Source organism: Neomonachus schauinslandi, chromosome 9 (genome assembly GCF_002201575.2).
Source record: "Neomonachus schauinslandi chromosome 9, ASM220157v2, whole genome shotgun sequence".
In the NCBI taxonomy this organism is placed as follows: Eukaryota; Metazoa; Chordata; class Mammalia; order Carnivora; family Phocidae; genus Neomonachus; species Neomonachus schauinslandi.
The window spans coordinates 139,172,194-139,198,013 of NC_058411.1; the positions used below are offsets into that span (position 1 = coordinate 139,172,194).

Consider the following 25,820-nt stretch of genomic DNA (forward strand, 5'->3'; position numbering starts at 1 on the left):
GATGGATGGATGGATGGATGGATGGATGGATGGATGGATAATGGATGGATGGATGTTTTAGCTGTGTCAGCAAATGATGCCAGCATCTCAGCAACCTGGGATAAAAGAAGGCTCTTGATGTTGGGGTACTTGGGGGAGACCTCTGAGGATAGAGCTATTACTGCAGTTGAGAATGTAGATCAGGACACCAAAAGAAGGAGGCTTGTTACTACCAGCCAAGGCTTTCTGGAAACTTCTTGCTTCCCCGCTAGGAAGTTTCTCCTCCATATATGCCTCCCAGCTGCTGAAACAGAACAGTTTTCTGCCTTGACATGGGCTAGCTTCTAAAAATAAACAGAGCCAAATGATAGCCCTTTTCTTCCGGCGAGGGGGGAAGGTGGTCTGGGGAAGCTGTGGCATCCTATTCTCTCCTTCTCCTATTTTGGAACTGGTCTTCCTGAAACCCAGTCCCCCGCTTCCTTCTTAGGATACCCGGAGCCAGAGGTGACTTGGTGCAAGGATGACATAGAGCTGGACCGCTACTGTGGTTTGCCGAAGTATGAGATCACTCACCAGGGCAACCGTCACACACTCCATCTCTACAGGTGGGGGAAAGCGGCCCGTCCTGCTCTCTCTGCACTCCTGGGCGTCCTGTGGCCCCAGCAGAGATGGGCTCAGCTGGACACTCGTGTCCAGGAGGGATCCTAGGGTGGAGGGCAGGTTTCTGCTGCTGAGTTGAACCTGCTGGCGAGCTGCCTGCCTGCCAGGGTCTGGGATCTCCTAAGGCCAGGGCAGGAGGATTTCTGACAGCCAGAGAGTGAAGCGTAACCGGAGGAGGTCCCGACCCGTGGAAACATTTTCCATGAGGTCAGCTACTGAGAAAAGCTCCTGTGTCATCCTTACTTCACAAGGGGCTGAATGGGTCACCTGCTTCTGAAGGGAGCTCTCCTGGGCCTCACGTCTAATCCCTCCTGGAACAGCGTGACCTGGGCCAGCTCCCTCCCTGTTGCCAGCCTCAGTTCCCCCAAATGTAACGGGGAGTGTTGGATGCAGTGGTGTCGGAGGTGGGGTGTGGCACTCAGGCTCGGGGGGACCCGTAGGGGGTGGGGCAGCACGCTCGGTTCCAGGAGATGCTGGTTGTGGGGTAGAGGGCCTCTCACCTGGCAGGAGGGGAGAGTCAGCGTCTTGTGCTCCTACATTTAGGTGTCAAGAGGAAGATGCGGCCATCTACCAGGCCTCTGCCCGGAACACCAAGGGCATCGTGTCCTGCTCAGGGGTCTTGGAGGTTGGCACTATGACTGAGTACAAGATCCACCAGCGCTGGTTCACCAAACTGAAGTGCAAGGCTGCGGCAAAGATGCGAGAGATCGAGCAGAACTGGAAGCCCAGGAAGGAGGTGGTGGGGGACGCCGACACTCTGCGCAAGCTCAGCCCCGACCGCTTCCAGCGGAAACGGCGGCTGAGCGGGGATGAGGCGTCAGTGCCCTCGGCCCCCACCAGGGAGGCTGAGGACGGGACCCCAGCGGCTTGGCAGAAGGAAGAGGCTGAGCCTGGTCAGCACCCAGCTTTGGGCCTCATCAACAGTTTTGCTCCCGGAGAGGTGACCACCAACGGGGAGGCTGCCCCCGAGAACGGGGAGGATGGGGAGCACGGCCTGTTGACGTACATCTGTGAGGCCATGGAGCTGGGGCCTCAGCGAGCCCCCCAAAAGGAGTCTGGGGCCAAGAAGAAAAAGAAAGATGAGGAACCTAAGCAAGGTCTACGGAAGCCAGAGTTAGAGAAGGCAGCTCGAAGCCAACAATCTTCTGAAAGCCGTGCCCCTAGTTCCGACAAGCCTGGGACACAGGGGCCCACGGACATGGAGCAGGTCCAGACCCGGCCCAGAGGCAGGGCTGCATGGGGGCCTGGGGCCCCTGGAGTGGATAGCCTCAGGAAGTCAGCTCGAGCTGCGGGCACTCGAGAGCAGGCCCAGAATGCCCCGGCGCCAGGCCCCGTCCCAGGCCCCGTCCCAGGCCCCGACCAGCAAGCGTACTTCTCCCTGGAAAGCACCCGGGCGGGCAGGCCGAACGGGGAGGAGGGGCCCCAGGCCCCAAGTGGCAGGGCACCTGGAGAGATGCCCTTGGGGAAGGTACCCAGTGAAGCTGGAAGTGAAAGGGGGCCTGTTGCCCCTGGCCAGCCCACGTCCTCAGCCCCCCAGCCAACTAGGCCTTTCAACAGGAAGAGATTTGCCCCTCCGAAGCCCAAAGGGGAGCCCACCGCCGACAGCAAGCCTGATTCTTCCCCGAGCCAAGCTCCAGAACCAGGGGCCCAGAGCTCAGGGAAGGCCCCACCTCAGGCCTCTGCCCAAGTGCCCACACCCCCTGCCCGGCGGAGACACGGTGCCCGGGACAGCCCCCTGCAGGGGCGAGCAGGCCACAGGACTTCGGGAGAGGTAAGCGTGGGTGTTGGGTGCCTGGAGGCTGCTCTGGGAAGCTGACCTCATGGAAACTCTTGCTCCAAGAGCTCGGCAGCCAGTGAGCGGTGGGCTATTTATAGAAGGGGGTGAGGTGGTGATGGAGTGCCAGCCAGGAGCAGGGGACCACAGGCCTGGCCTTAGCCCCAGCCAATCTCCAGACGCCGGGCATGAGGGCAACACAGCCTGCCTGTGACCCTACCCTGTGACAGCCTGGGAGCTCACGGCCGAGGCGGAGGGAGGGAGGTGGAGGGAGACGATGTTCTTTGGGGAGGAAAGAGCCAGGGGAGGGTTTTCTTGGGGGTATACTGAGGCAACAGTGTCTCATGGGGAGACTGAGGAGCTGGGGTGAGCTGTTGTGTGTGGTGGGTCTCGACCTGGATGCTTCTCAGAAGATTTTTAACAATATCAACTGTCCAGGAAATTCTGGTTTAATCTGGGTTTTTATCTAAAATTTTGGAGTCAGGTGTACCTATGAGCAAATCTGACTATGCTTAGCATCTGGTGATTGGGGCAAGCTGTAAAATCAGAATAAAAATGCTACCTAATTTGTTGGCTGTTGGGAGAATCTGCCTGCTCAGCGGAGGGCCTGGTGCATGTTAAGAACTAACGAAATGGCAGGAGGAATAATACAGTAATAATGACTCCAGTGGGGGATAGAGGCCAATTCTTTTCCTTGGGAACAGGAGGGTCATCATTTCCCGGGGGCCACGTGGCCAACGGAGGGAAGGTGATGGGGATATCCACGTTTCAAAGAAGAGGTGGGCGACAGCACTGAGGAGTTTCGGGAGCGGGGACGGAGGAACGGCATTGAGAGGAGTGACAGAGGGAAACACTTTGTCCCCTTTGGTCAGCGCTGCATGTCTCAGGGGGCAGAGGGCAGGCGGTATTTTATTTTTATTTCTATTTTTTAAAATTTATTTGAGCAAGAGAGAGAGAGCGTGCACACATGAGCAGGGGGAGGGGCAGAGGGAGAGGGAGAAGCAGACTCCCCGCCGAGCAGGGAGCCCCACGATGCAAGGCTCAACAAAGCGGGGCCGGATCCCAGGACCCTGAGATCATGACCTGAGCCGAAATCTAGAGTCGGACGCTCAACCGACTGAGCCACCCAGGCGCTCCGAGGGCAGATGGAGTTTTCCAGAGATGGTTTTACGGTGGGCAGAAAAAAGGCAGTATTTCCTACAAGTGGCAGAAAGGAAAAGTATTTCAAGAGTGGGGGCAGATGGCAGAAGGGACAAGCTGCCTGCCTCTGGACCTCGTGGGGCAGGGGGCAATGGGAAGGGGCGCTTCACAGATGACAGGCGGGGAAGGAGGGAGAGACCAGTCTCAAGGGTGGTGCTGAGTTAGTCTGTGGGGACAGTAGTTCAGAGGGTTTGGGAGTGGGGCGAACCTCAAACCAGACTCTCGAGTCTGTTGGTGACTCAGCCCTCACGCTTGGTCTCTGGGGCTGTTGGCAGCTGGTGTGATGAGTTCCTAGTGGCCTAGATGGGGCCGCTCTGTGTGCCTGACGCAGCCCACAGGGAGTTCATTTGGGAAGCGACTAGGCCAGCAGCCAAGTCTGACGAAGGCGGCCTCCCTGCCCACAGTGGTGGGGACACGCTCCTGCCAGGGCGCTCCTTGCCTCTCCACTGTCCCTGCAAGACGCTGTGTGGCTTTTGCTTTTCTCTACTTAGAAAATTGTGACATAGATCACCCACGTGAAAAACGCATTTAACATCTATGTATACGTACGTTGAAGCTGCTGCTTTTTAATGGCTGAATTTGATTGTTTTTTCGTATTCTCATTTAACCATGTCTTTAAAAAATATCTTTATTTTTCTGATTATGAAAGAAACCCATGCTCCTGGTGAAAAATATGAGGGGAAACCCCTAAAAATGCAATGGGGAAAGTAACAGCTTACCTGTAATTCTGCCATCGAGAAGCATCGTGATGTATCTACCAATCTTTCTGTATATGCAGTTTTCTTATTTTTAAAATTTAGTGTGTGTTCTTCTTCTGATTCAATCTTATATCCTGCTTTTTGCTCTTCTCATTATTTCATGAGCATTTTCTCATGGTTCCTAAAAATTATCTGGAAAACTTTAATGGTTGTATAAGGTGCCAAATATAGTTTAACCATTCCTTCCATAGTTTATGCATTCCTTCCCTATTCTAAGGTTAGTTAAGTATTAATCTACATTTTAAAAGTAATTTTTGTTGTTTGAATTTCTCCATTTGACTTTTAAATTAACCTGAAATTGATTTGAGTATATAGTATAGAATTAGTTTCCTGCTCAATTTTTGGTTAATTAAATAGGTAATTTCCCCCAATATCATTTGTGGAATATTTAACTCTTAGATGTTAGTTTGTGGTCCTTTCTTTATATACTAATTTTTATACATACTAAAGCCTATTTTAGTTCCTATATATACCTATCATAATCCATTAATTTGTTTATTGATCCTTACAACAGAATGATCTTGTTTTAATGATTATGGCTTTAATTTCCGGCAGAGCAACCCTCTTAGACTTCTTTTAAAAATTTTCTTAGCTGTTCTTTCTTGTTTATTCCTCTAGGGAAACTTTAGAATCATCGTTTGAAACTCTTTAAATTTCCAGATGTCACTGTGTTTTGTTTGTTTGTTCAGTTTTGTTGTTGTTGTTTTTAACCTTGTACCTGTATATTTACCACTTAAAAAAAAATCACATTTAAAAAAAAGTGGTAAGCTATTTTTAACAAGATCAAAAGCCTGTTAAATCTTTTCATGGAAAACTCAAGTCCGCTTTGTATTTGGAATGATCTTTTAGTAAAACTTGCTAGATATATATTTTAAAACAACTTGATTGAGGTATAATATATATACCATAACATTCACTTATTTCAAATGTGCAATTTAATGTACGCAGTTTAGAGTTATGAAGATGCTACCGAAATCTAGTTTTCAAACATTTCCATCACCCTAAAAAGATCCCTCTTCCTTTTTTGCAGTTCATCCTTGTTCCCACCCCCTAGACCCAGGCAACCACTAATGTGCTTTCTGTCTCTGTATCATTGGTGTTGTGATTGGGATTATAGTAAGTATAGGAATTAATTTGGAAAAACCCATATCTTTAGCTTTCTCACCTGACAGCATGGTATTCATTTCCATTATTCAAGCCTTCTTTCATATCGCTTTTTAAGTTACGTTGTTTTCTTCATATGGGCCAGCATGTGTCTTGTTAGGGTCAGGTTCTGGAAGGATCTCTGCCTCTGGGATGTGATGCCACCGCTCCCCTCCTCTGTCTCGATTTCTTTTCCCGGATATAGGGGATATCTCCAGCAGTTCAAATTAGGCTTCCATATTGGATATGGATGAGGAGCAGATGTTGGGATTGAGGCCTCTTGGGTTGTGAAGAACATCCAGACACGACCACCCCCTTAGCCCCTGCCTTGAGCCCAGCAATGCTGTGCAGACAGCTCTTTCCCTGAGCAGAAGCAATATTCCCTGAAGGTACTTAGTGAATGGGAACTGGCCTTCAGTGCCCTCAAAGACTGCTTTTTAGTGCCCTAGCCGAGATCTTCTCTGAGACTGGCTTAGATCTCTGGAGCTGAGGTACAGGAATGTGGGGACATGGTGGAGTGCCCCATCTGCCCACATTCTTGGAGGCACAGCGTACATATGGCAGATCTCTGCTGAATGCCATGAGACCTCAGAGTATCTCTTCTTGGGAAACCCTGGAAGTCTTTTTTTTTTTTTTAAGATTTTATTTATTTGAGAGAGAGAGCACAAGCAGGGCGAGTGGCAGTGGCAGAGGGAGAAGCAGCCTCCCCCTGAGCAGGGAGCCCTACATGGGGCTCAATCCTAGGACCCCGGGATCATGACCTGAGCTGAAAGCAGACGCTTAACTGACTGAGCCACCCAGGTGCCACCCCCCTTTTTTAGTTTTTTTTTTGATGGGCAGCAAAGCAAAGTTTATTGAGCAATAGTACAGAGCTCCCCAAGAGGGAGGGGACCTGAGAGGGCTTTCCAGGAAACCCTGTGAGTCTTGAGGATAATCATCCCAAGGTTTGGAAACCCCACTCCCATAATAAGAGATCTTTGGTTTTCAGAGAATACGTGAATACAAGTATTTTCAGAGAGCTGTTGAAGGAAGGGGGGCTTGAGGAGAGACATGATCCTTAAGGAATTATCTAATGAATCTAGGGGATTAGACTTTATACCAAACCCTAAGTACAAAGAGGATGTGGTGAATGGTTATTGCAGTAGCTTTCCAGGGAAGGAGAGTGGGGTGGTCTGCAGTTTCTAGGGAAGGCATCTGGGAAGTGGCCAGACTGGCTGGCAACATATATAGGACTCATTATTGGAAATACCATAGTAGAAAAACATCAAATAGAAATTGTTGTTATTTTTTTAGTATAGAAGAATGCCCATAATATCCCAGGTTGAAAGAGCTTAGATAGGTGGGAGAGAGGAAGGAGGACATTCTGGGAAGGACACGGAGCATGAAGCAAAGGTAAGGTGGTGGGCTACTGAGGAATGCAAACCTGCCTGTCCTAGTCTTGATGCCCAGAAGCATTTAAAGCTTCTCAGTACTTTTTCTTCTCTTCTATGTCTTGTATTCTGCTTTGTTTTTTTTTTAGCCTTAACTGTAACATCATCCAGGCTTGGGGTGAGACATAAAGGGGAGGAACTAACATTTATTGAATATCAGCTTCCAGTAATGCTAGGTTAGATAGTTCAGACCAACTCCCTATCAAGGACAACTAGTAAGGACAAAGTGAAGAGTTATCAGCCAAGGATATGGAAGGAGATGGAAAGCCAGAATGGTGAATCCAGTGTTTGGCATAGCTTTTATCCTGTGGCTATTTGCTACTCAAGAAGAGGAGAATGAGAGCTCAGCAGTGTTTAAGACAGGCTCATGGGACTAGGGAGACAAAGATTGGAGTCTATGTCTCAAGAGTAGTAGCCCTGGTAAACCCCCTGGTCTTTGGGTTGGGACCCTGAAGAAGTAGTGAGCCAGAAGTAAATTACCCACACAGGGGTAATCTCTGTGTTATCTCTGGGTTGCCCAGGTGACAAGAAATATCTCAGTCCCTGAAGTTAGGTTAAGGTGATTCAAGATACCTGGTGCCCCAAGCACCTGGAAGAAGTAAAAATCATCTGGAGGATGTTAGCATCACTTTAAGTCTCAAATTATTTTTAAAAAGTGTTTGAAATATAATATTTGGCATCCAAGTGAAGATAAGCAGCACTCCAAGAGAAGAAAACATGAAAAAGAGGTAGCAAAAATAGCAGACAATATAAATGTGTCCACAGGGGGTTCCAACTTTTGGAATTATCAGACATGAACTATAAAACTAAAACTCTATTTCCTATATTCAAAGAAGGTAAAAAGACAAGATTGAAAATTTCAGAGAACTAGAAGCTGTAAAAAGTGGGATAGACTTAAAAAATCAACCAACTGGAAATCCAGAAGTGAAAAATACAATAACCAGTATGAAGCTAGTTGTTAAGGTTATAACATTTCCAGTTCTGGATGAGATGGGGCAAACACACTCACCCTATATCTCCCATTGAATGCAGCTAAAAACTTGGACAAAATGCATGGTGCAGCTATTTGGTGACTTTGGTAAGCAATAGTAGGCAGATTGGGAAGAAGACCAGATTTCAAAGTACCCTAGAACTAGCAGTGTTTACCTGTTTGTTTGTTTTTTAAATCTAGTATTCTCTGGCCTGGTCTTAATGCAATCAGAAACTCAGAAGTAAGCATCAGCTTTACTTTAGGAGATGCCCTCTACTGTACATCAGGTTTGAGGAATAGGAAAGGAATCTCCTGGTAGTGACAGTAATGGCAGAAGAGACCACATGTGTCAAACTTTGAGGGAGGGGCATCTTTCCCTCCATTCAGAGAAGCTGTGGTCCCCAAGAGGGTAGGATGAATCCCTGTTGCTTTTTTTTTTTTTTTTCCTTTTGGGTCTCTTTCTTGGCCTAGGACACAGGTTCATGTGTGAAAGTATATGTTGAGTAAATGAAGCCCCAGCTATCTGTCCAGAGGAGTGAAAAAAGGGACCCTGTGGACCCACAAAGTACAGGGGAGATCTTGGAGAAGGAACATTTGAGAAAGTGACTTCATAAGCTGTTTATAAATTCCTTGTTCCCAAGCTATTTATGCATTCATGGATCTGGTTCTGCACAGTGTATCAAAAACTTTGAAAATGGAACTAAAAGACCATCATCCAGGTCCCAGACTGGTCTCTGGGTGGCATACACATCAGATAGATCTGAATAGCCTGCAAAGGCTTTGAAAAATGGAACTCACATTGAAACTACAATCTCAACAGGCTGAGTGGAACTTGCAGCCTGAACACAACCAAGTAGATTGTCTGCTACGACACAAACATTAACATCACCCTTGGATTTATATAAGAACCAGGGTCTCATGATATTCAAAATGTCTAGGATACAATAAAAGTAACTTGGCATATGAAAAATCAGGAAATCTCAACTTGCATGGGAAAAAACAGTTAAAGAATGCCAGTGTCAGGATGGCAGAGATGTTGGAATTATCTCAATTAACGTCAGCAACTATAAAAATGTGACAAAATGTGGGTGCCTGGGTGGCTTATTCATTAAGCATCTGCCTTCGGCTCAGGTCATGATCCCAGGGTCTTGGGATTGAGCCCCACATTGGACTCCCTGCTCCGCGGGAAGCCTGCTTCTCCCTCTCCCACTCCCCCTGCTTGTGTTCCCTCTCTCGCTGTGTCTCTCTCTGTCAAATAAATAAATAAATAAATAAATAAATAAATAAATAAATAAAATCTTTAAAAAAATAAAAATGTGACAAAATGTAAGGGTAAACACAGGAAATAAATGGAAACATAGAAAATCTCTGCAAAGAAATACAAGATATAAAGAACCAAATTTTATTTTCAGAACTGAAAAATACAATAGTTGAAATAAAAATACTTTCTGGCTGGGCACAATAGCAGAATGAAGATGGCAGGAAAATGTCAGTGAACTTGAAGATAGGTCAATAGAAATTCTTCAACTTGAATAACAGAGAGGGAAAATAAAAAGATAGGAAAGAGAAATAAACAGAGCTTCAGGGACCTGTGGTATAATATCAAAACATCTAATGTTTGTGTTATTGGAGACCCACAAGGAGAGAAGCGTGTGGTACAGAAAAAAATACCTGAATAAATAATGGCTGAACACTTCCCAAACTGGCAAAAGACACAAACCTACAGACAAGAAGTTCAGCAAATCCCAAATAAGATATGCCTGCAGAATTCTATGCCAAGAAGCGATAATCAAATTGCTGAGACCCAAAGACAACACAAAAATCTTGAAAGTAGTCAGTGAAAAACAACACATTATAGGGAAACAATGATTCAAATTACTGCAGATTTCACATTAGAAACAATGGAGGTCAAAAGGAAGTGGAATAATAGACCTGCTAAAAGAAAATATCTTTTAATCGCTAAGTCTACATTCAGCAAAAATGTCTTTCAGTATTGAAGGTGAAATAAAGACATTACCCAATAAAACTAAGAGAATAAATCACTGGTAGACCTGTTCTGAAAGATTGCTAAAGTACGTTTTACCTGTAGAAGGGAAATGATACCAGAAGGGAACTTGTATCATGAGGAATGAAGGAAGAACTACAGAAATGGTAAATATCTGGGTAAACATGCAGCATAAAAGGGAGAGAAAAAGGGATCTATATGGTGATAAAATGACTATATTTCACTTGAAGAGTTAAATATTGATTCCAAATAGACTGTGGGAAGTTAAGTATATATATTGTAACCCTTAGAGCAACAACTATACGAGGAAATATAGTAAAAATCACAATATATAAATTAAAGTGGAATACTAAAAATGTTCAAATAATCTAAAAGAAGACAGGATAGGGGAAACAGAGGACAGAAAAACAGAGGAAAGAAATAGAAAACAAATAATAAAATAATTGACCTAAATGCAAACATATAATTATATTAAATATAAGTGGTCTAAACACACAAATAAGAGACAGAGATTGTGAGAATGGATCAAAAAACATTTGCAACTCTGTGCTTTTTACAAGAAATTGACTTCAACTATAGTATTATAGGTAGGTAAAAAGTAAAATGATAGAAAATATACACTGTGCAAACACTAATCAATTGGAAACTGGAGTGAGCATATTAATTTCAGACAATGTAGACTCCAGTTCAAAGAAAATTACCAGGGCAAAATTGTGAATTAAATAATAAGAAAAGGGTCTGCTCATTAAAACATAATAAAGAAATGTGTTTGCCTCTAACAATTCAGCTTCAAAATATATGAAGAACTGGAAGGAGAAACAGACAAATAAGCCATTATAGTTGGAGACTTTAACATTCTGTCAGTAATGTCTTGAGCTAATAGACTGAAAATGAGTAAGAATAAGAATAGAAAAGACCTGAACAGCATTATCAACCGACTGGGTCTAACACATGCATAGGATACTCCATGTAACAACAACAACAACAACAACAACAGAATACTTGTTCTTTTCAAGTGCGTATAAAACATTCACCAAAATAGATCATATCCTGGGTCATAAACAAACCTTAACAAATATAAAATAATTGAAATCATACAAAGTTTGTTTTCTGACCAAAATGGACTTAAGCAACAGATCAATGACAGAAAGAAAACAGGGAAGTCTCCAAACACTTTAAAAAACTTAAGACACACTCTCATGAGTCAAAGAGGGGAGTCTTAAGGGCAACTGGAAAATATTTTTAACTGAATGAAAATGAAAATACAACACATCAAAAGTTTGCATAAATTAGTATTTTGAGGAAAATCAATATTTTGAGGAAAATTTTTGGCATTAAAATATTTATATTAGAAAAGAAGAAAGGTCTGAAGTCAATAATCTAAGCTCCCATGTTGAGACACTGGAAAAGGAAGAGCTAAATAAACCCAAAACAAGGAGAAGGAAGGAAATAATAAAGAAAAGAGCATTGGGTGTTATATGCAACTAATAAATCATTGAACACTACATCAAAAACTAATGATGTACTATATGTTGGCTAACTGAACATAATAAAAAAAAAAGAGCAGTAAACAATGACATTGAAGGGCGCCTGGGTGGCTCAGTTGGTTAAGCGACTGCCTTTGGCTCAGGTCATGATCCTGGAGTCCCGGGATCGAGTCCCGTATCGGGCTCCCTGCTCGGCAGGGAGTCTGCTTCTCCCTCTGACCCTCCTCCCTCTCACGCTCTCTGTCTCTCATTCTCTCTCTCTCAAATAAATAAATAAAATCTTTAAAAAAAAAAAAAAAACAATGACATTGAAAACAGAAAAACTATGGAGAAAACAAATTAAACTGAAATCTGGTTATTTGAAGAAAACCAGTAATATCGATGAACCTCTAGCAAGACTCAGAAAAAAAAATGAGAGAAGACACAAATGACCAGCATTAAGGATGAAAGAAGGGCTTGATCGTGGTGATCATTTCACAATATGTAGGTATCTCAAAACATCAAGTTGTACATGTTAAATTATACAGTCTTTGTCAATTATACCTCAATAAAGATTTTTAGGGGCACCTGGGTGGCTTAGTCAGTGGATGTCTGATTCTTGGTCTTGGCTCAGGTCATGATCTCATGGGTCATGGGATCAAGCCCCGTGTCTGGCTCTGCACTCAGTGGGGAGTCTGCTTGAAGATTCTCTCCCTCTGCCCCTCCCCCCACTCATGCTCTCTCCCTCTCTCTCTTTCAATCTCTCTAAAATAAATGTATCTTTAGAAAAAAGATTTTTTGAAAAGGAATGAAGGGTGATATCACTAGAGATCCTGCAAGTATTAAAAGGATAATAAAGGTCCATTATAAAAAACTGTGCCTGTAGTTCAACAACTTAGATGAAATAGACCAATTCTTTAAAAACTACAAACTACCAGACTCTTGCAAATAATGAGATAAGATAACTTGAATAATCCTATATAATTGTTACAGAAATAAAGTTTGTAGCTAAAAATCATCCAAAAAGGAAATCTTTCAGGCCAGATAGTTTTACTGGCAATTCTACCAAACATTTAAAGATGTTAAAGCCTCAGTATCAGCCCTGAGTCTGAGTTTCAGAGGAAGGAGATTCCAGGTCCCAGACACTGCCCTCGCCATTCCTGTTAAGCTCCTGGTTTTGTCCCTGCTTCCCGAAACCAGCACTCCAGGACTATGTCCCACCTTGAGGGTTAGAAGCAATAATACTTGTCAATCAGTAGTTGATTCCTGGAATCTCCTATGTGCTTGGGCCTGTTCAGGGTGCAGAGGTGAATCACACTGCATCCTTAATCTCTGAGAATTTATGAGGAAGAGGTGTTAAGTCAGGATGGAAAATTAAACCTACTGCTTTTCTTTGTAGTGAAAAAGCTCATACAGAGCCAGCTGGGTTCACCCCTGCTCACAGCATGGTTATTTTAAAGAAATACATGGCAGTCCTTCTCATATCTCCACACAGTTCCAGATGTAGATGCACACACACACACACCACAGTGTTTAGAGAGGTCAGCCTTTGCAGAAGTGTACAGATCATTCAACTGATCATTCACCATATAGTAACGCAGTACCACCTCTAACCTTGGGTCTCTGCTGGGTCCACCTCTTCGGAGAGGAAGAGTTTACACATCAGCAGGTGCCACATGCATGAAACAAACAACGACCACACAGAGTGAGGGTATCCCGATACAATTAGGTACATTCACCATGGGTGCATAGGGTAGAAGCCACTAATGTTTTGGGGAGAGGGTGGAGGAGGAGACTCAGAAGTCTTCCAAGAAGAGAAGAAACTTAAGTGAGGTCTTCAAGGATGAGAAGGAGTCTTTCAGGTGAGCAAGAAGGCTGAGACTGTCCAGCAAAGAGAAAACACACCAAGTAGTAATAAAATAGCACAGTGGTCACTACAGTAACTTAGTGGTGTTGGGCAGAGGAACCCAAGAGGTGAACCTGGAAAGAGAGATCTGGGACCTTTGCTGAAGGATGGGCTTCGTTGATCACATGAGTTTGATCTATTTATTTTCACTTTAAATTGAAAATTGTTGGGTATGTGTCATGTGCACATGGTATAAAATTTAAAAAGTAGAAAAGGTATATGGAGAATATTGTGTTCCTCAACCGCACCACCCCCAACCCAGTTTCTCTTCCTGAAGTCAGGTGCCAGAACTGGTTTTTTGGGCATACTTCCAGAACTATTTTCCCTGCATTTAAAAATAAGGGTGCGTCTGTATATTTGCCACACAAAGGCTGCATATTGTACTTTCTATCCCACACCTTGCGTTCCTCTTTGGATATTTATTTTATTTATTTGGAATTTGGATGTACCGTAATTCACTGGATCAGTTCTGTTGATGGAATTTAGGTAATTTCTGGTCTTTTGCTGTTATAAACTGTGCTGCAGTGACAATCCTTGTCTATAAGTCCATTTACACATGGAAATCTATCTATAGGACAAATTCCTCATAATGGAACTCTTGGGTCAAAGGATGTAAGTGTTTTTAGTTTTATTAAATGATGCTAAATCACCATCCATAGGGGCGGTGCTGACAACCTGTTTCCCCATACCCTGGCCAGCAGTGTTCTTAAACCTTTTGCTCCTTTAGGCTCAGGCTTTTAGGCTTTATCCTGTAAATGATAATGAGCCCTGGAGAGGTTTTTAAGCAGGGGAGTGTCACAATCAGATTTGTATTCTGGTAAGACCACTTGGGCTGCAGGGAGGGTAAGTGTTGCTCAGAGGCAAAGACTAGAGTCATGAATACAGGTCGGGAGGCTTTAAAGTAGTCCAGGCAAGACAGAATTGTTGGCAGTGTGGTTTAGGCAGTTGGCAGTGGAGACAGAGAAGGGAATGGGTATTGAGACACCGAGGAAGTAGGTTCGATAGGACTCAGGACTGATCAGGCTTGGGGACGTGGGAGAGAAGATAGCTTTAATCAAAGGCTCTAGGGGTGCATGGCCGGCTCAGTCTCTAGAGCGTGTGACTCTTGATCTCAGTGAGTGTGAGCCCCATGTTGGGTGTCGAGATGACTTAAAAATAAAATCTTAAAAAAAAAAAGCAAAAAATCTCTGTTCTCATGAGTATTGTGCAAAGTCAGCATTTTCTTTGTAAATTTATAGATTTCATGCCCATGTTAATGCTTCCTAATCCTAGAATACCAGGAGTTAACAGAAGGTTCTAACGTATCACTAATCTCTGTTTGTTGGCTCCAAGGGGTTTTTGTCTGTTAGTATCTTACTGGTGGTCAGAGAAATTGGAGGAGCATTTTTACTGTAATTCCTTGGCCAGTCAGACTTTTATTTGATGGCTTCTGAGCATCACCACACTCTTATTTTTCACATATTTGAATGAATGGTATCATTCATTCAAAATTCCGTATTCAGTAACTTTAAATTCTATACTTAATTCAAATGTAGTTTAATTAATATATTTTAAAGTCTTTCTTTATGTGATCTGTTTCCTTTGGTTTTGTGTGTGGTTCTTCTGATAAGTAGAGATATTTGTATGTGGTAATGTATAATATATATTTTATATTGTATATGATACCATTAAGCATTTCTTCTGTTCAGGGTCTTAATTTTTTATGATGAGCTATGATAAAGTGTTTCCACTACTCTTTTTCCCTGTCATTTTCCATCTCGTATTAGCCCCACCTCTTATTTCTAGGTGATTATCTCTGTATAGTTAGATATCCTGTATTTCTATTACCTAGTTTTTCAGCTTTGATTAAATCTTTGGTTCCTGGCTTGTATAGGTGATAGACTCAAGGAACTTAATCCACTTGTCACCTTCTTCCTCCTTCCCCTTTTTGTACGAGTTGTATCATTTCTGCCTGCTCAGGGCCTAGAACGCTGACATTTTGCTCTGCCACTCTAAACCCCTTTGGTTCTAGTCTCGATTATATAATTAATAATATATTTAATGCTAAGCATGAATTTTGCTGTGGTTTCCCTAATCATCTTTTGGTGGACCGGAGTATGTTCTCTAGTAGTTTTCTCAAGCGGGGCTCGTGGGAACAATATTCCCTAAGTCCTCATATGTTCAAAAAACCATCTTCCTAAGCTTAGAAATTTTCAAGAAGTTTCTTCAGTAGCATGTTTTTGCTGGCATTTTCTGAGATGTGCTGCCGCTGGGCCGTTCCACTCTCCTCTGCCTGCACCAGCTGGATGTCAACCTTGAGCGTCTTCTTTGTGATTCCCACCCAGCTCTCCACGATCCCACAGCTCTCCTTGGAGGGAGACTTTGTGGGTTCATCACACCAGGATGAGTCCTGTATCTACCGTAACTGTGTTTTGCGGCCACGCTCTGAGGCCCGTGGAACTCTTCGCTCTTCACCTGCCCGAGCTGTTTTCACGGTTTCTTTTCTCCCCACAGCTTTTGTTCCCAAACAGCCTCCCAGTGGCTCAGCTATCTGCTTGAGGCAGCCCTTGCTCGGTTTTTCTTTTCTTTTCTTCTTTTTTTTTTTTTTTGAGACTATAGATTTTATATGCCTCCGGTTTCACTCATGATGAAGTTTATAATTTCTTTTTCTTGTTTACTTTGTTGGCTTTGATTATATTTGGGAGGAAAAGAGGCAACTTGTCTCTTGTGCCCCTATGTTTAGACCGGAAATCCTTTAATTATATTTGACTGGGAGGCATTCTCCGCTCACAGCTGGGAGCCTGGGATTTGAAATTAGACACACCTGGCTTCTGAGCTAACCTCTACCACTTACTGTCGGTGGATAATCACATTTCTCTTTCGGCCATCGGTGTATTCTTATCTCTAAGGTTTACTTTTTTAAAAAAATGTTTTTAAAGATTTTCATTTTTACATAATCTCTACACCCGGTGTGGGGCTTGAACCCACAACCCCCGAGATCAAGTGTTGCACACTCTTCCGGTGTGCCCCGGTGTTCTTATCTCTAAAATGGAGAGAACGCTCACAACTATTTCATACTGTGAGTAAGTGAGGTAGTGTATGCATCATACATAGGGGCCTAGCAGAGTGCTTTGCAAATAGTGGGTGTTCAAAAGGGTAATAGTATAATGTTTCGTTGATTTTTCCAGCACAGGTGGTGTTCCTAATTACTTTAACCTTCTCTGTTTGGATGGTGTCATATTACTACCACTCGATCAACGTTAATGGCAGATGCTGTCATGGAGGCCATTGTCAGGAGACCCTTTGGCTCTCTCCCATTTTGCCCATAATTCTATCTGGTGTCAGTTAGTGCCAAAAAAGAGGGACAGATTAATTTGCTCAGAAGCCCTGGAGAGAGGACACTCTTCTCCAAATGACAGGGGTGAGGGGCCTTTCAGGAAAGGCAGGGTTTCTTCAGGGAGGGGTGGGAAGGGCCGGAGCTAGACCTGGATTCTGGATAGTCCTTGGTCTAGACTCTGGGATCAGGGATTGGGATGGGTGGGCTTGGGACTTTGTCACACGTCCTTTGCCTCCCAACCCCTAGCAGGCCTGGAAAACCAGGTGGCAGGATTCCCATCAGGGCACGTCTGGATGAGGTCAGAGGAGGCTGGGATGCCAGGTTGAAAGAGATCCTAAGTCTCATGTAGCCAAGTGCTTGCTTTTGTCTGTGTGTTCTCAGGTCCCGGAATCCCAGGCAAACCTGGCTCCTACTGTGTTGGCCAGCAACAGCGCCGATGCGGTCTCTGCTGGTCGCAGCAACTCCAGAAGCCAGGGCGTCATCGAGCCCATGGATACAGACACCCAGGAGGATCAGAGGACATCTGCTGACCAGAAACCTGGAGGCAGGAAGAATACGGAGGCAGATGGGAAGATGCAAGTGGATGGGAGGACCCAGGGAGACAGGACACAAACAACCCAGAGGACACAGGCAGATAGGAAGACTCAGGTGGACATTGTGCCACAGGAAAGTGAGAGGCCAGCGTCAGCCAGGAGTTCCCAGGAGGATGCGGCGGCACAGGGAAGGGCAGGGACACAGGTGGAAAGGACACAGACGGGCAAGAGGACTCAGGAAGACAGAAGGATCCAGGAAGAAAAAGAGACACGGTCAGAGGGGAGCATACCCACAGCCATAAAAGGTCAGTCAGAGAAGGGCTCCATGACCAGCCTCAGCCCACAGTCCAGAGCCCCCAAACGCCCCCCTTCAGAGGGTCCTCAGTCTCCTCAGGTTATTGAGTGTTTTGAGCAGACCCCTGAAGGGCCCTCTGTCCCAGAAGAACCTGGTTTCGTGCTCAGATCTGAAGGGGCGGCAGTCACAGCCCCCGGGAGCTACGAGGCAGCTCTGCTGGGTGCCCCGGCAGGCAGCCGCACACTCCCAGTGCAGCGGCCTCCCCAGGGTGGTCCGGAGCAGCGGGGAGGGCCCGAGTGGTCGGGTCCGGTCAAGGACAAGCCAGAGGATGGCCCGATCCCACGCCCCAAGGAGGAGCAGCTGAGGGCAGTGCCGTCCATGGATCTGGGTGGCTGTCCTCCAGCTGGCTGGAACCCAGAGGTGCCTACTGTGCCCTCTCCTCCCGGGCCGGGCCTGACCAAGAGCTCACGGGAGGCACTGCCCAGCACTCCGGCCTCTCAGCACACGAGTGCTGCCGCCTTCCCGCCCTCTGGGGACCAGGCCTTGCTGAGGTCGGCCCCCCCACTGCACCTGGGGCCAGGGACCCCCACCCAGAGTCACCCACCAGCAGCCATGTCAGCCGACAGCGAGGGGGCCTGCGCCCTAGGGCTGGATGTGGAGGGGAGGCCCCCAGGTCCCCGAAGCTGCGACCCTGGCCTCATAGACTCCCTGAAGAACTACCTGCTTCTGCTGCTGAAGCTCTCCAGCACAGAGACGGGGGGCGGGGGTGCGGAGTCCCAGGAGGGGGCCGCCACTGGGGCTCCGGTGTCCTCAGCCACTCTGGTCCCCAATGTGGAAGTGGCCGGTCTGAGTCCCCGGACGTCCAGGCGCATCCTAGAGCGCGTGGAGAACAACCATCTAGTGCAGAGCGCGCAGAGCCTGCTGCTGAGCCCCTGCACCTCCCGCCGCCTCACCGGCCTCCTGGATCGTGAGGTGCAGGCTGGCCGCCAGGCCCTGGCTGTAGCCCGGGGCCCTGGCCCCAGCACGCTCACTGTCCCTGCCATCGTGGTAGGCGAGGAGGAGGGCCCTGGGCTCCCATCAGAAGGATCCAGTGAGGGCGAGGGCGAGGTTTCCCCTGAGGGGCCTGGGCGCTCGGGGGCCTCCCAGGAGAGCAGCGTGCGAGGGTCTCTGGGGGAGGCGGGTGGGCAGATGGCCTCTGGTCAGGGACCACTCTCAGCAGACAGAAGGGCCCAGGAACCCCTCCGAGAGGAGGAGGCCTCGACAGGCCTCCCCGCAGCTACACCTGAGGAGCTAGCTCTGGGGGCCCGGAGGAAGAGATTTCTCCCCAAGGTCAGAGCAGGAGGAGACGGGGAGGCAGCCAAGGCTGAAGAAAAGGAGAGCCCCACAGTTTCCCCTCGGGGGCTCAGGAAGGGCCTTGCACCCGGGTCCCCGGGGACCCCGGGGTGGGAGAAACGCTCCCCGACCCAGGGTAGAAAGGCAGGCATGCTGGAGGTGCCGCGGGCAGAGGACGAGCCGGCAGCAGGAGACCTGGGCTCCGGCCCCAAGGCCAGCAGCGTGGACGCAGAGCAGGCCCTGGATGAAGGCAAGCAGGACACTTGGGCCAAATCCAAGAAAGCCAAAGACCTGCTAAAAGGTGAGCAATGGGGAGGGCGGGGGAGGGCTTCACGGGGAGAGGGTTGCACACTTGGGGCGCACACGCCCATGAGGGGTTTGCAGAGTCCCTCCTACGCATTCTCCTGGAATGACCCCCCAGGCTGTGCAGTCAGAGGGCTAGTTCTTGTCCTGGCTCTGCCACTTGGGATTGGGAAGAGTACCAACTGTGTACCACTGAGGCTGAAGCAGGATGGAAGAAATCAGGTCCTGAGTGCGGGGCTGGCTTCCCTAGTGTCCTACGTCTAGTGCCTTCGTCCCCACCATCCCCTCTGCACAGACGTGTCCCCCGAGTACAGAGCAGGAGGGTCGGGATCCAGACACAGGTTCCTCAAGTTAGGGCCTAGAACCCAAACTGAAGTTCTCTCTCTCTCTCTCTCGCCACAAGAGCCTTGCATTTTATTTGAGGAGAAGCTTTATGTTTCGTTGTGTTTTCTTTGTTGTCTTTAGGGAACTCAGTTCCTTTAATAGATGTAAGGTCCTTGGTGTTATCTGTTTCTTCTTGGGTGGGCTTTCCTAGCCAATACCATCCAGTGAATTCTCCCTTTTCATCTATAAAACAAATACATCTAAAAATGTAAAATGTAAAAATACATCATCTAAAAAACAAATAGGGTGATATTTGCCATAGTGTCCTCTGCGATCCATTTAATATCTGAAGGTTCTGACATGACCTCGGGAATTTCTGATTCTGGTAATTTGTGGTGCTGTTTCTTCTTCCCATTTATGCGTTTCGTCTCTCATGGATTTTTTTGTTTTTAAATTTTTTTATTTGAGTATAGTTGTAATGTAATATATAGTAATAGACTATAACATCTCTCTCTAATATGATGTATACATATAGATAATACAATATAACATAATGTAATATAATATGATATAACGTAACCCAGTGTTACATTAGTTTCATAGTGATTCAACAATTATATACATTATGCTGGGCTCCCCACAAGTGCAGCTGCTGTCTGCCCTGGGCTCTGAGGCTGTCGCAGGCCCGGGGTGGGGGACACAGGAGTGGGGCCTTCCAGCTACGATGTGTGCTTTGGAGTCAAAGCAAACGCCTCAGAGAAGCAGGTGGGACGCGGCTGGCGGCCCGGAAGCAGTGGGTTTGTGGGCAGGCTTGAATCCTGTTTTCTCTCAACCTGTCCCACGAGGGACACCCAGGGAAGCAGGGGTGGGGCCAGGGTGAGGGGCACAAGATGGCAGGGAAGTGGCTTGTCCCTCTTAACTGGGCCCCTGCTCTCAGCCCCACAGGTGATCCGGAAGATTCGGGTGGAGCAGTTTCCTGACGCCTCGGGCAGCCTGAAGCTCTGGTGCCAGTTTTTCAACATTCTTAGTGACTCAGTCTTGACGTGGGCCAAGGATCGGCGCCCAGTGGGCGAGGTGGGCAGGAGGTAAGCCAGCCGGATGCCACGTCCACCTGCCTGGCTCCCTCAGTGCAGCGATGAGAATGTGGGGCATAGTACTCCCACTGTGGCTCTATCCCATCTATCACGTAATGCTCACGGTCACCCTAGGAGGAGATTCTAGTATTTCCTTAGTAGAGAGGAGAAAGTGGAGGCTCAGAGATCACTTGCCAGGGTCCCAGAGCTAGGGAGTGCCAGGACGGCCAGCCAGATCTGTGTGATCCAGGACCAGCCCTTGACCACAGTACCACTCGCCCCTGCCTGCGCTCTCGGAGCCGGGGTCCACAGCAGCCTCTGAGGACAGGGTGTCACGATCCTCAGGGCCACACTCCGGCCCTGGGCTGTGCATGGCAATGGCCCTCCTGGGGGGGGTCTCCCCTCTTTGCAGTGCCGGGGATGAGGGGCCGGCAGCCTTGGCCATCGTGCAGGCGTCCCCCGTCGACTGCGGCGTGTATCGATGCACCATCCGCAACGAGCACGGCTCGGCCGCTACCGACTTCTGCCTCAGCCCCGAGGGTGAGTGTGCCCCCTCCTGCGCTCTCTGCCCAGCCTGGCTCCTGAGGGAGGGCCGCGCTCGTCTCCGCGCGGAGGGTGCTCTCTCCAGGCCAGGCCAGCCTGAGGACAACTGCCTCCTCTTCTTTTTCTCCCCCACAGTGTTGTCAGGATTCATCTCCAGAGAAGAGGGTGAAGGTATGATGCCTGTTTGGGGGAGGAGCGGATGGGCCTTCATCCCTACCCCTGCCATCCTCGGGGAGGACCTACTTTATCCATTCCAAATACCATGTTTACCTCCACACCCAGCTACCCTTGGCCTCCTTGTTTAGGATAGGGCTCGGGATGGAGGATGGGGAGGACTGCTATTTCCGAAGATCGTGGGGGAAGGAGTGGCCAGGGGGCCCTTCCACAAGAGGGTAATTCAGCCTTGTGCCCTTGGCCCACGTTGGAGCCCTTGACCAAGGGCAGGCCTGGCCGCTAGAGCCTGCCTTACCCTGCCAGCTCCCTTCCTGGAGTTTCTCACCGTGCTCTGTGGGTTCCTGCCTCCGATCCCCATGGCAAGCTTGCTAAAAATGCGGTTTCTAGGGCCCTGCTGTAGATACCCTTAATCACAACTTTGGGGGAAAGGGACCCAGAAAAACTGCATCTTCAGGAGGTCTCTGGTGACTATAAGGCATTTCCCCAAACATTAGAGCAAGAGGCTGTGCTGCTTCTGTAGGAAATACACTGAGGATTAGGGCCGTGAAGGCAGCTGGTGATAAATTTTTAGAGCCTCACTGCCAACTAATGCGTTCATTCATTCATTCGCTCATTTAATCACTCAGTCATTCAACTAGTGCCTTTTGATCAGTTGTCCAGTGTAATCGATATCAAATAGAACCTCACACCTAAACCCTTGGCAATAGTTCTTTAATGTGCTCAAACACAGTCGCAATTCAATTGTCTCGTAAGGGTTGGTTTACTTGGGTTAGGAACCACTCATTGCTTTGGGCAGATGGATCTTAAGTCTCTCTAATACATAACTGTTCTTGTTCTTTGTTTTCCCTTTTTATTTGTTGAAGTCACTTGATAGATAGGATTTCTTACACTCTAGACTTTGTTGATTTAACCGCATTTAACATGTCCCCCTTCTCATGTGCTTCTCCTAGACTGGTAATCCGATCGAGAGGCTTGGTCAGATTCAGGTGCAATTCTTTGTGGGGGGCGGGTAAGGGGGGTGGGCAAGAACACCTCACAGGTGTGCTCTGTCTACCCCTTAGCATCCCATCTAGAAGCACACAATTAATGTCTGACTGTTTTATTCTAGTAACATTAAGATTGACCCCTGCATTCATTCAGTTGTTTTCTGCCCTATCTTTGAAAAAGTTTAAAAACTGTATCTGATACTTGTTACCTAGAGGTTTTAGCAGCTACCAGTTATTGCCTGAATCCACGATTTCATTAGGGTTTACAACTGGAGTATTTTAATTCTGTCATTTCTTCAGTCATCCATTGAGTTTCTTTTGTAAACAAGAAATGGTCCTTTCGTTGCCCTGAGTTGGTGTCCTAGCATCCTCCAAAGGTCACCAATGAGGTTTGGGGTTTTTTTGTGTGTGGGGAGGGAGGACTGAGTTTTTTCCAAATACAATTAAGAATGTAATTTTTAAAACATATTTGATATGTTCGCCACATTGTAGAAATCATTCTTTTTGGTTGGGATGATTGATTTGGGCCCGTGGAAGCCCCTTCAGGAAGTTGGCTCCTGCGTCCTTCTGACAAGCCTCAGGGGTTTTTTAAAAGTGGCTTCTTTGCTCCCTGGTCAGGCAGGATGTTTTAGGTCCATCGAGTCCACTTCCTGCCTGAGACCTGGAATCAGCCGGTTCTTTAGGGAACTTGGGGTCCCTTGACAGGGAAATGGCTTGTAGGGATCACAGTCTGAGCACTGGGGCAGCTCACGCTACTGGATTGGTCCTGCAGACTGTTTCGGTCAAACATGTTGGTTGAGATGGAGACATTTATTCATTTGATCAAAACACCTAATTCCCAAACAAAATCCATGCATGGATTGCCGCTTCCACGGAAAAGCCGTGCCTTGTGCAGACACTGACCTCGTCCTTGCTGTGTGCCAGGCACACTCAAGCACTGTTAAACAGTGGGGGTTGTGTTCGGCACAGATCCGCCCTCGGGAGCTCACGGGCTGGTTTGGGCCCCGCAGTGTACCGACCCCCAAAGAGCAGTCATGGGCGCAAGCGAGCGTGCCAGAGTGGCGGGTGGGAGACTGTTCTGGCTCTCCCTGCCCGACAGACCCACCTCGGTGGGGCAGCAACTTCTAGTTTTCCACATCTTCCCTGTTCCCTTGCAGTTGGAGAGGAGATTGAGATGACCCCCATGGTGTTTGCTAAGGGTCTGGCTGACTCTGGCTGCTGGGGGGACAAGCTCTTTGGGCGCCTGGTGAGCGAGGAGCTACGAGGGGCTGGACATGGGTATGGCCTTCGGAAGGCCTCCCAGGCCAAGGTCATCTACGGGCTGGAGCCCATCTTCGAGTCAGGGCGCACGTGCATCATCAAGGTGTCCAGCCTGCTTGTGTTTGGACCCAGCAGCGAGACCTCTCTCCTGGGCAGAAACTACGACGTCACCATTCAGGTACAGTGTCCCATCCCCGGTCCCTCCTTCTACTGTCACCTCCTTCCCTTCCCCAGCTTGGGTCCGGCTGGAGGCAGAGGCCACTGCGTCAACCTCATGAGGTTCCTGGGACGGGTCTCGAGAAGAGCTTGGCTATGTGGGGCCATAGTTTTCAAACCATATTTTTGTAGCAGAAACCTTTCTCATTGCCTTCACCCATACCTTGCAGGGAGCCTCTGCGTGAGATGAAAGGAGAGTGACTGGGTGGGGTGGGCCATCCCCGTGTCTCCCTTGCTCCCCACAGCCCGGCCCCGGGGGCACTGCCTCCTGGGCTCCAGGGAACACAATTTGGAAACCACTTTGAAAACAAGCCCACGGCCTCTTGTTTTGCAAATGAGAAAACTCAGGTGCAGAGCAGGGAGCAGGGAAGGAGTGAACCCCACCTTTCCCAGGGCTGGAGTACCCCCTGCAGTCCCCTAGCAGATGGCCCTCCCGCTTAGAGCCGGACATGATGGAGAGCGATGAAGCACCCTTGCTGACCAGACTTCGTTCTCTTTAACCCACAGGGATGCAAGATCCAGAACATGAGTCGGGAGTACTGCAAGATCTTTGCGGCCGAAGCCCAGGCAGCCCCTGGCTTTGGGGAGGTACCCGAGTAAGTGCACACGAAGGGGGGCACGCGGTGTGCAGACCTGCTGACTCGAGCTTCTGCCCAGAACAGTGATTTCAGGGTCCGTCAGGGGCATTCTGAGTTACGGCCCACAGCTAACCCCATGCTCGGCTCAATGGTCCCACAAAATTTAGAAATAAAGACCTCAAGATTAACCGCCCACTTTAGAAAAGCCTCTGCCCTGCTCTTGGGTCTCCCCCCACTCACCCCAGCTCCCCACCCCTTAGTTCCGTGTCTGCGGGTGGCTGGATGCCAGGACTCTCTGAAGGTGATAGGGGGTGGGGTAAACCTCCAGGCCAGCTGGTCGGGACTCCTTCCATGGGCAGTAGGTGTCCGTGTAGGTTTTTGTAGGAGTCAGCTGTAAATGGTCGCTGTTTCCATGTTGAGACCTGAACTCTGACTCTTGAACCCTGGGGTCTGGTTGGCATGGAGCATCCTCTCTAGAGGTGTTCCTTTCTGTTGGCCGCGTCCTGGTCTGGGTCCCTCACTCAAGCTCAGGGTTCTCCTGGGCTATAGCACCATTCATTTCGAATCCCACTGAGCTCAGGGCATGGACAGGACCCTGAAGCCAACGGCCTCATTCCCTTTCCTGAGCTCAGAGCAGAGCTGGCCTCCATCCCTGTCCTTCGGTCCCAGAGCTGAGAAGTCCATTCTTGGAAGGACCCTTCTTTCCAACCCAGGAGTGTGGAGTTGCGGTGGAGGGAGGGGCTCTCTGGGGCTGTACTTCTGTTCACAGCGGAGTGGATCTGTGTTTAGGATCCTCCCACTGTACCTCATCTACCGGCCTGCCAACAATATCCCCTATGCGACTCTGGAGGAGGACCTGGGCCAGCCCCTACAGCCTTACTGTTCTCGGGAGGGGGCCTGCCCGGCCGCCCCGGAGGCATCCTGCAGCTCCGAGGTCCAGCACAAATGCCAGACCTTCCAGCACTGGCTGTACCTGTGGACAAATGGCAGCTTCCTTGTCACCGATTTGGCAGGTAGGGGGCTGTGTGGGTGTGGGTGCGCGTGCATTAGGGCGTGCGGAGCATTGCCTCCCCCCACCGCCCCCGCCCTGGGACCAGGTCAAGGAGCTGGCCTCAGTGGCCTCGTCTAGAACTGCCGTGGCATCCACAGGAGCACATCCTGGGCTCCAGTTACAGTTAAGAAGGAATTTAGTTCAAAGAACATGACGTGGGAGCTAATTAAACAGCCACAGCCAAAATCTTTTCAAAATCTCCCTTCCTCCCTTCCTGGCAGCTCTGCTCTCGACTTTCTCTCTCTCCATACTTCCCAAACTCTCCCTTCCGTCCTAGGGCCCCAGCTTTACTGCCCCTTCTCCCTCCTCCCCTTCCTCCCCATCTCCCCCTCCTCTTCCTCTCCTCCCCCTCTTCCCCCTTCTCCTCCTCCTTCCTTCCCTCCCTTCTCCTTCCTCCCCCTCCCCTCCCTCTTCCTCTTCCTCTCCCTCCTTCTCTCCCCTTCCCCTCCTTCTCTCTTCTTCCCTTTCTCCTCCTCCTTCCTCTCTTCCCTTTCTTCCCCTTCTCTTCCTCTACATCCTCCTCTCCCTCCCCTCATCCTTCTCCT

At 48.2% G+C, this 25,820-nt stretch overlaps 1 protein-coding gene across 1 annotated transcript in view; it reads left to right on the forward strand.

The window, feature by feature from the left end:
- The window catches only part of ALPK3 (alpha kinase 3), a 47,879-nt gene that overhangs the window by 19,267 nt on the left and 2,792 nt on the right, over positions 1-25,820 (forward strand). Inside the window, exons 4-12 of the mRNA XM_021680454.2 lie at positions 467-584; positions 1,183-2,410; positions 16,989-19,068; positions 20,332-20,479; positions 20,880-21,007; positions 21,146-21,181; positions 23,328-23,608; positions 24,154-24,242; positions 25,014-25,237. Of these exons, the coding sequence (XP_021536129.2) occupies positions 467-584; positions 1,183-2,410; positions 16,989-19,068; positions 20,332-20,479; positions 20,880-21,007; positions 21,146-21,181; positions 23,328-23,608; positions 24,154-24,242; positions 25,014-25,237 (4,332 nt within the window). The remainder of the gene's footprint in view (positions 1-466; positions 585-1,182; positions 2,411-16,988; positions 19,069-20,331; positions 20,480-20,879; positions 21,008-21,145; positions 21,182-23,327; positions 23,609-24,153; positions 24,243-25,013; positions 25,238-25,820) is intronic.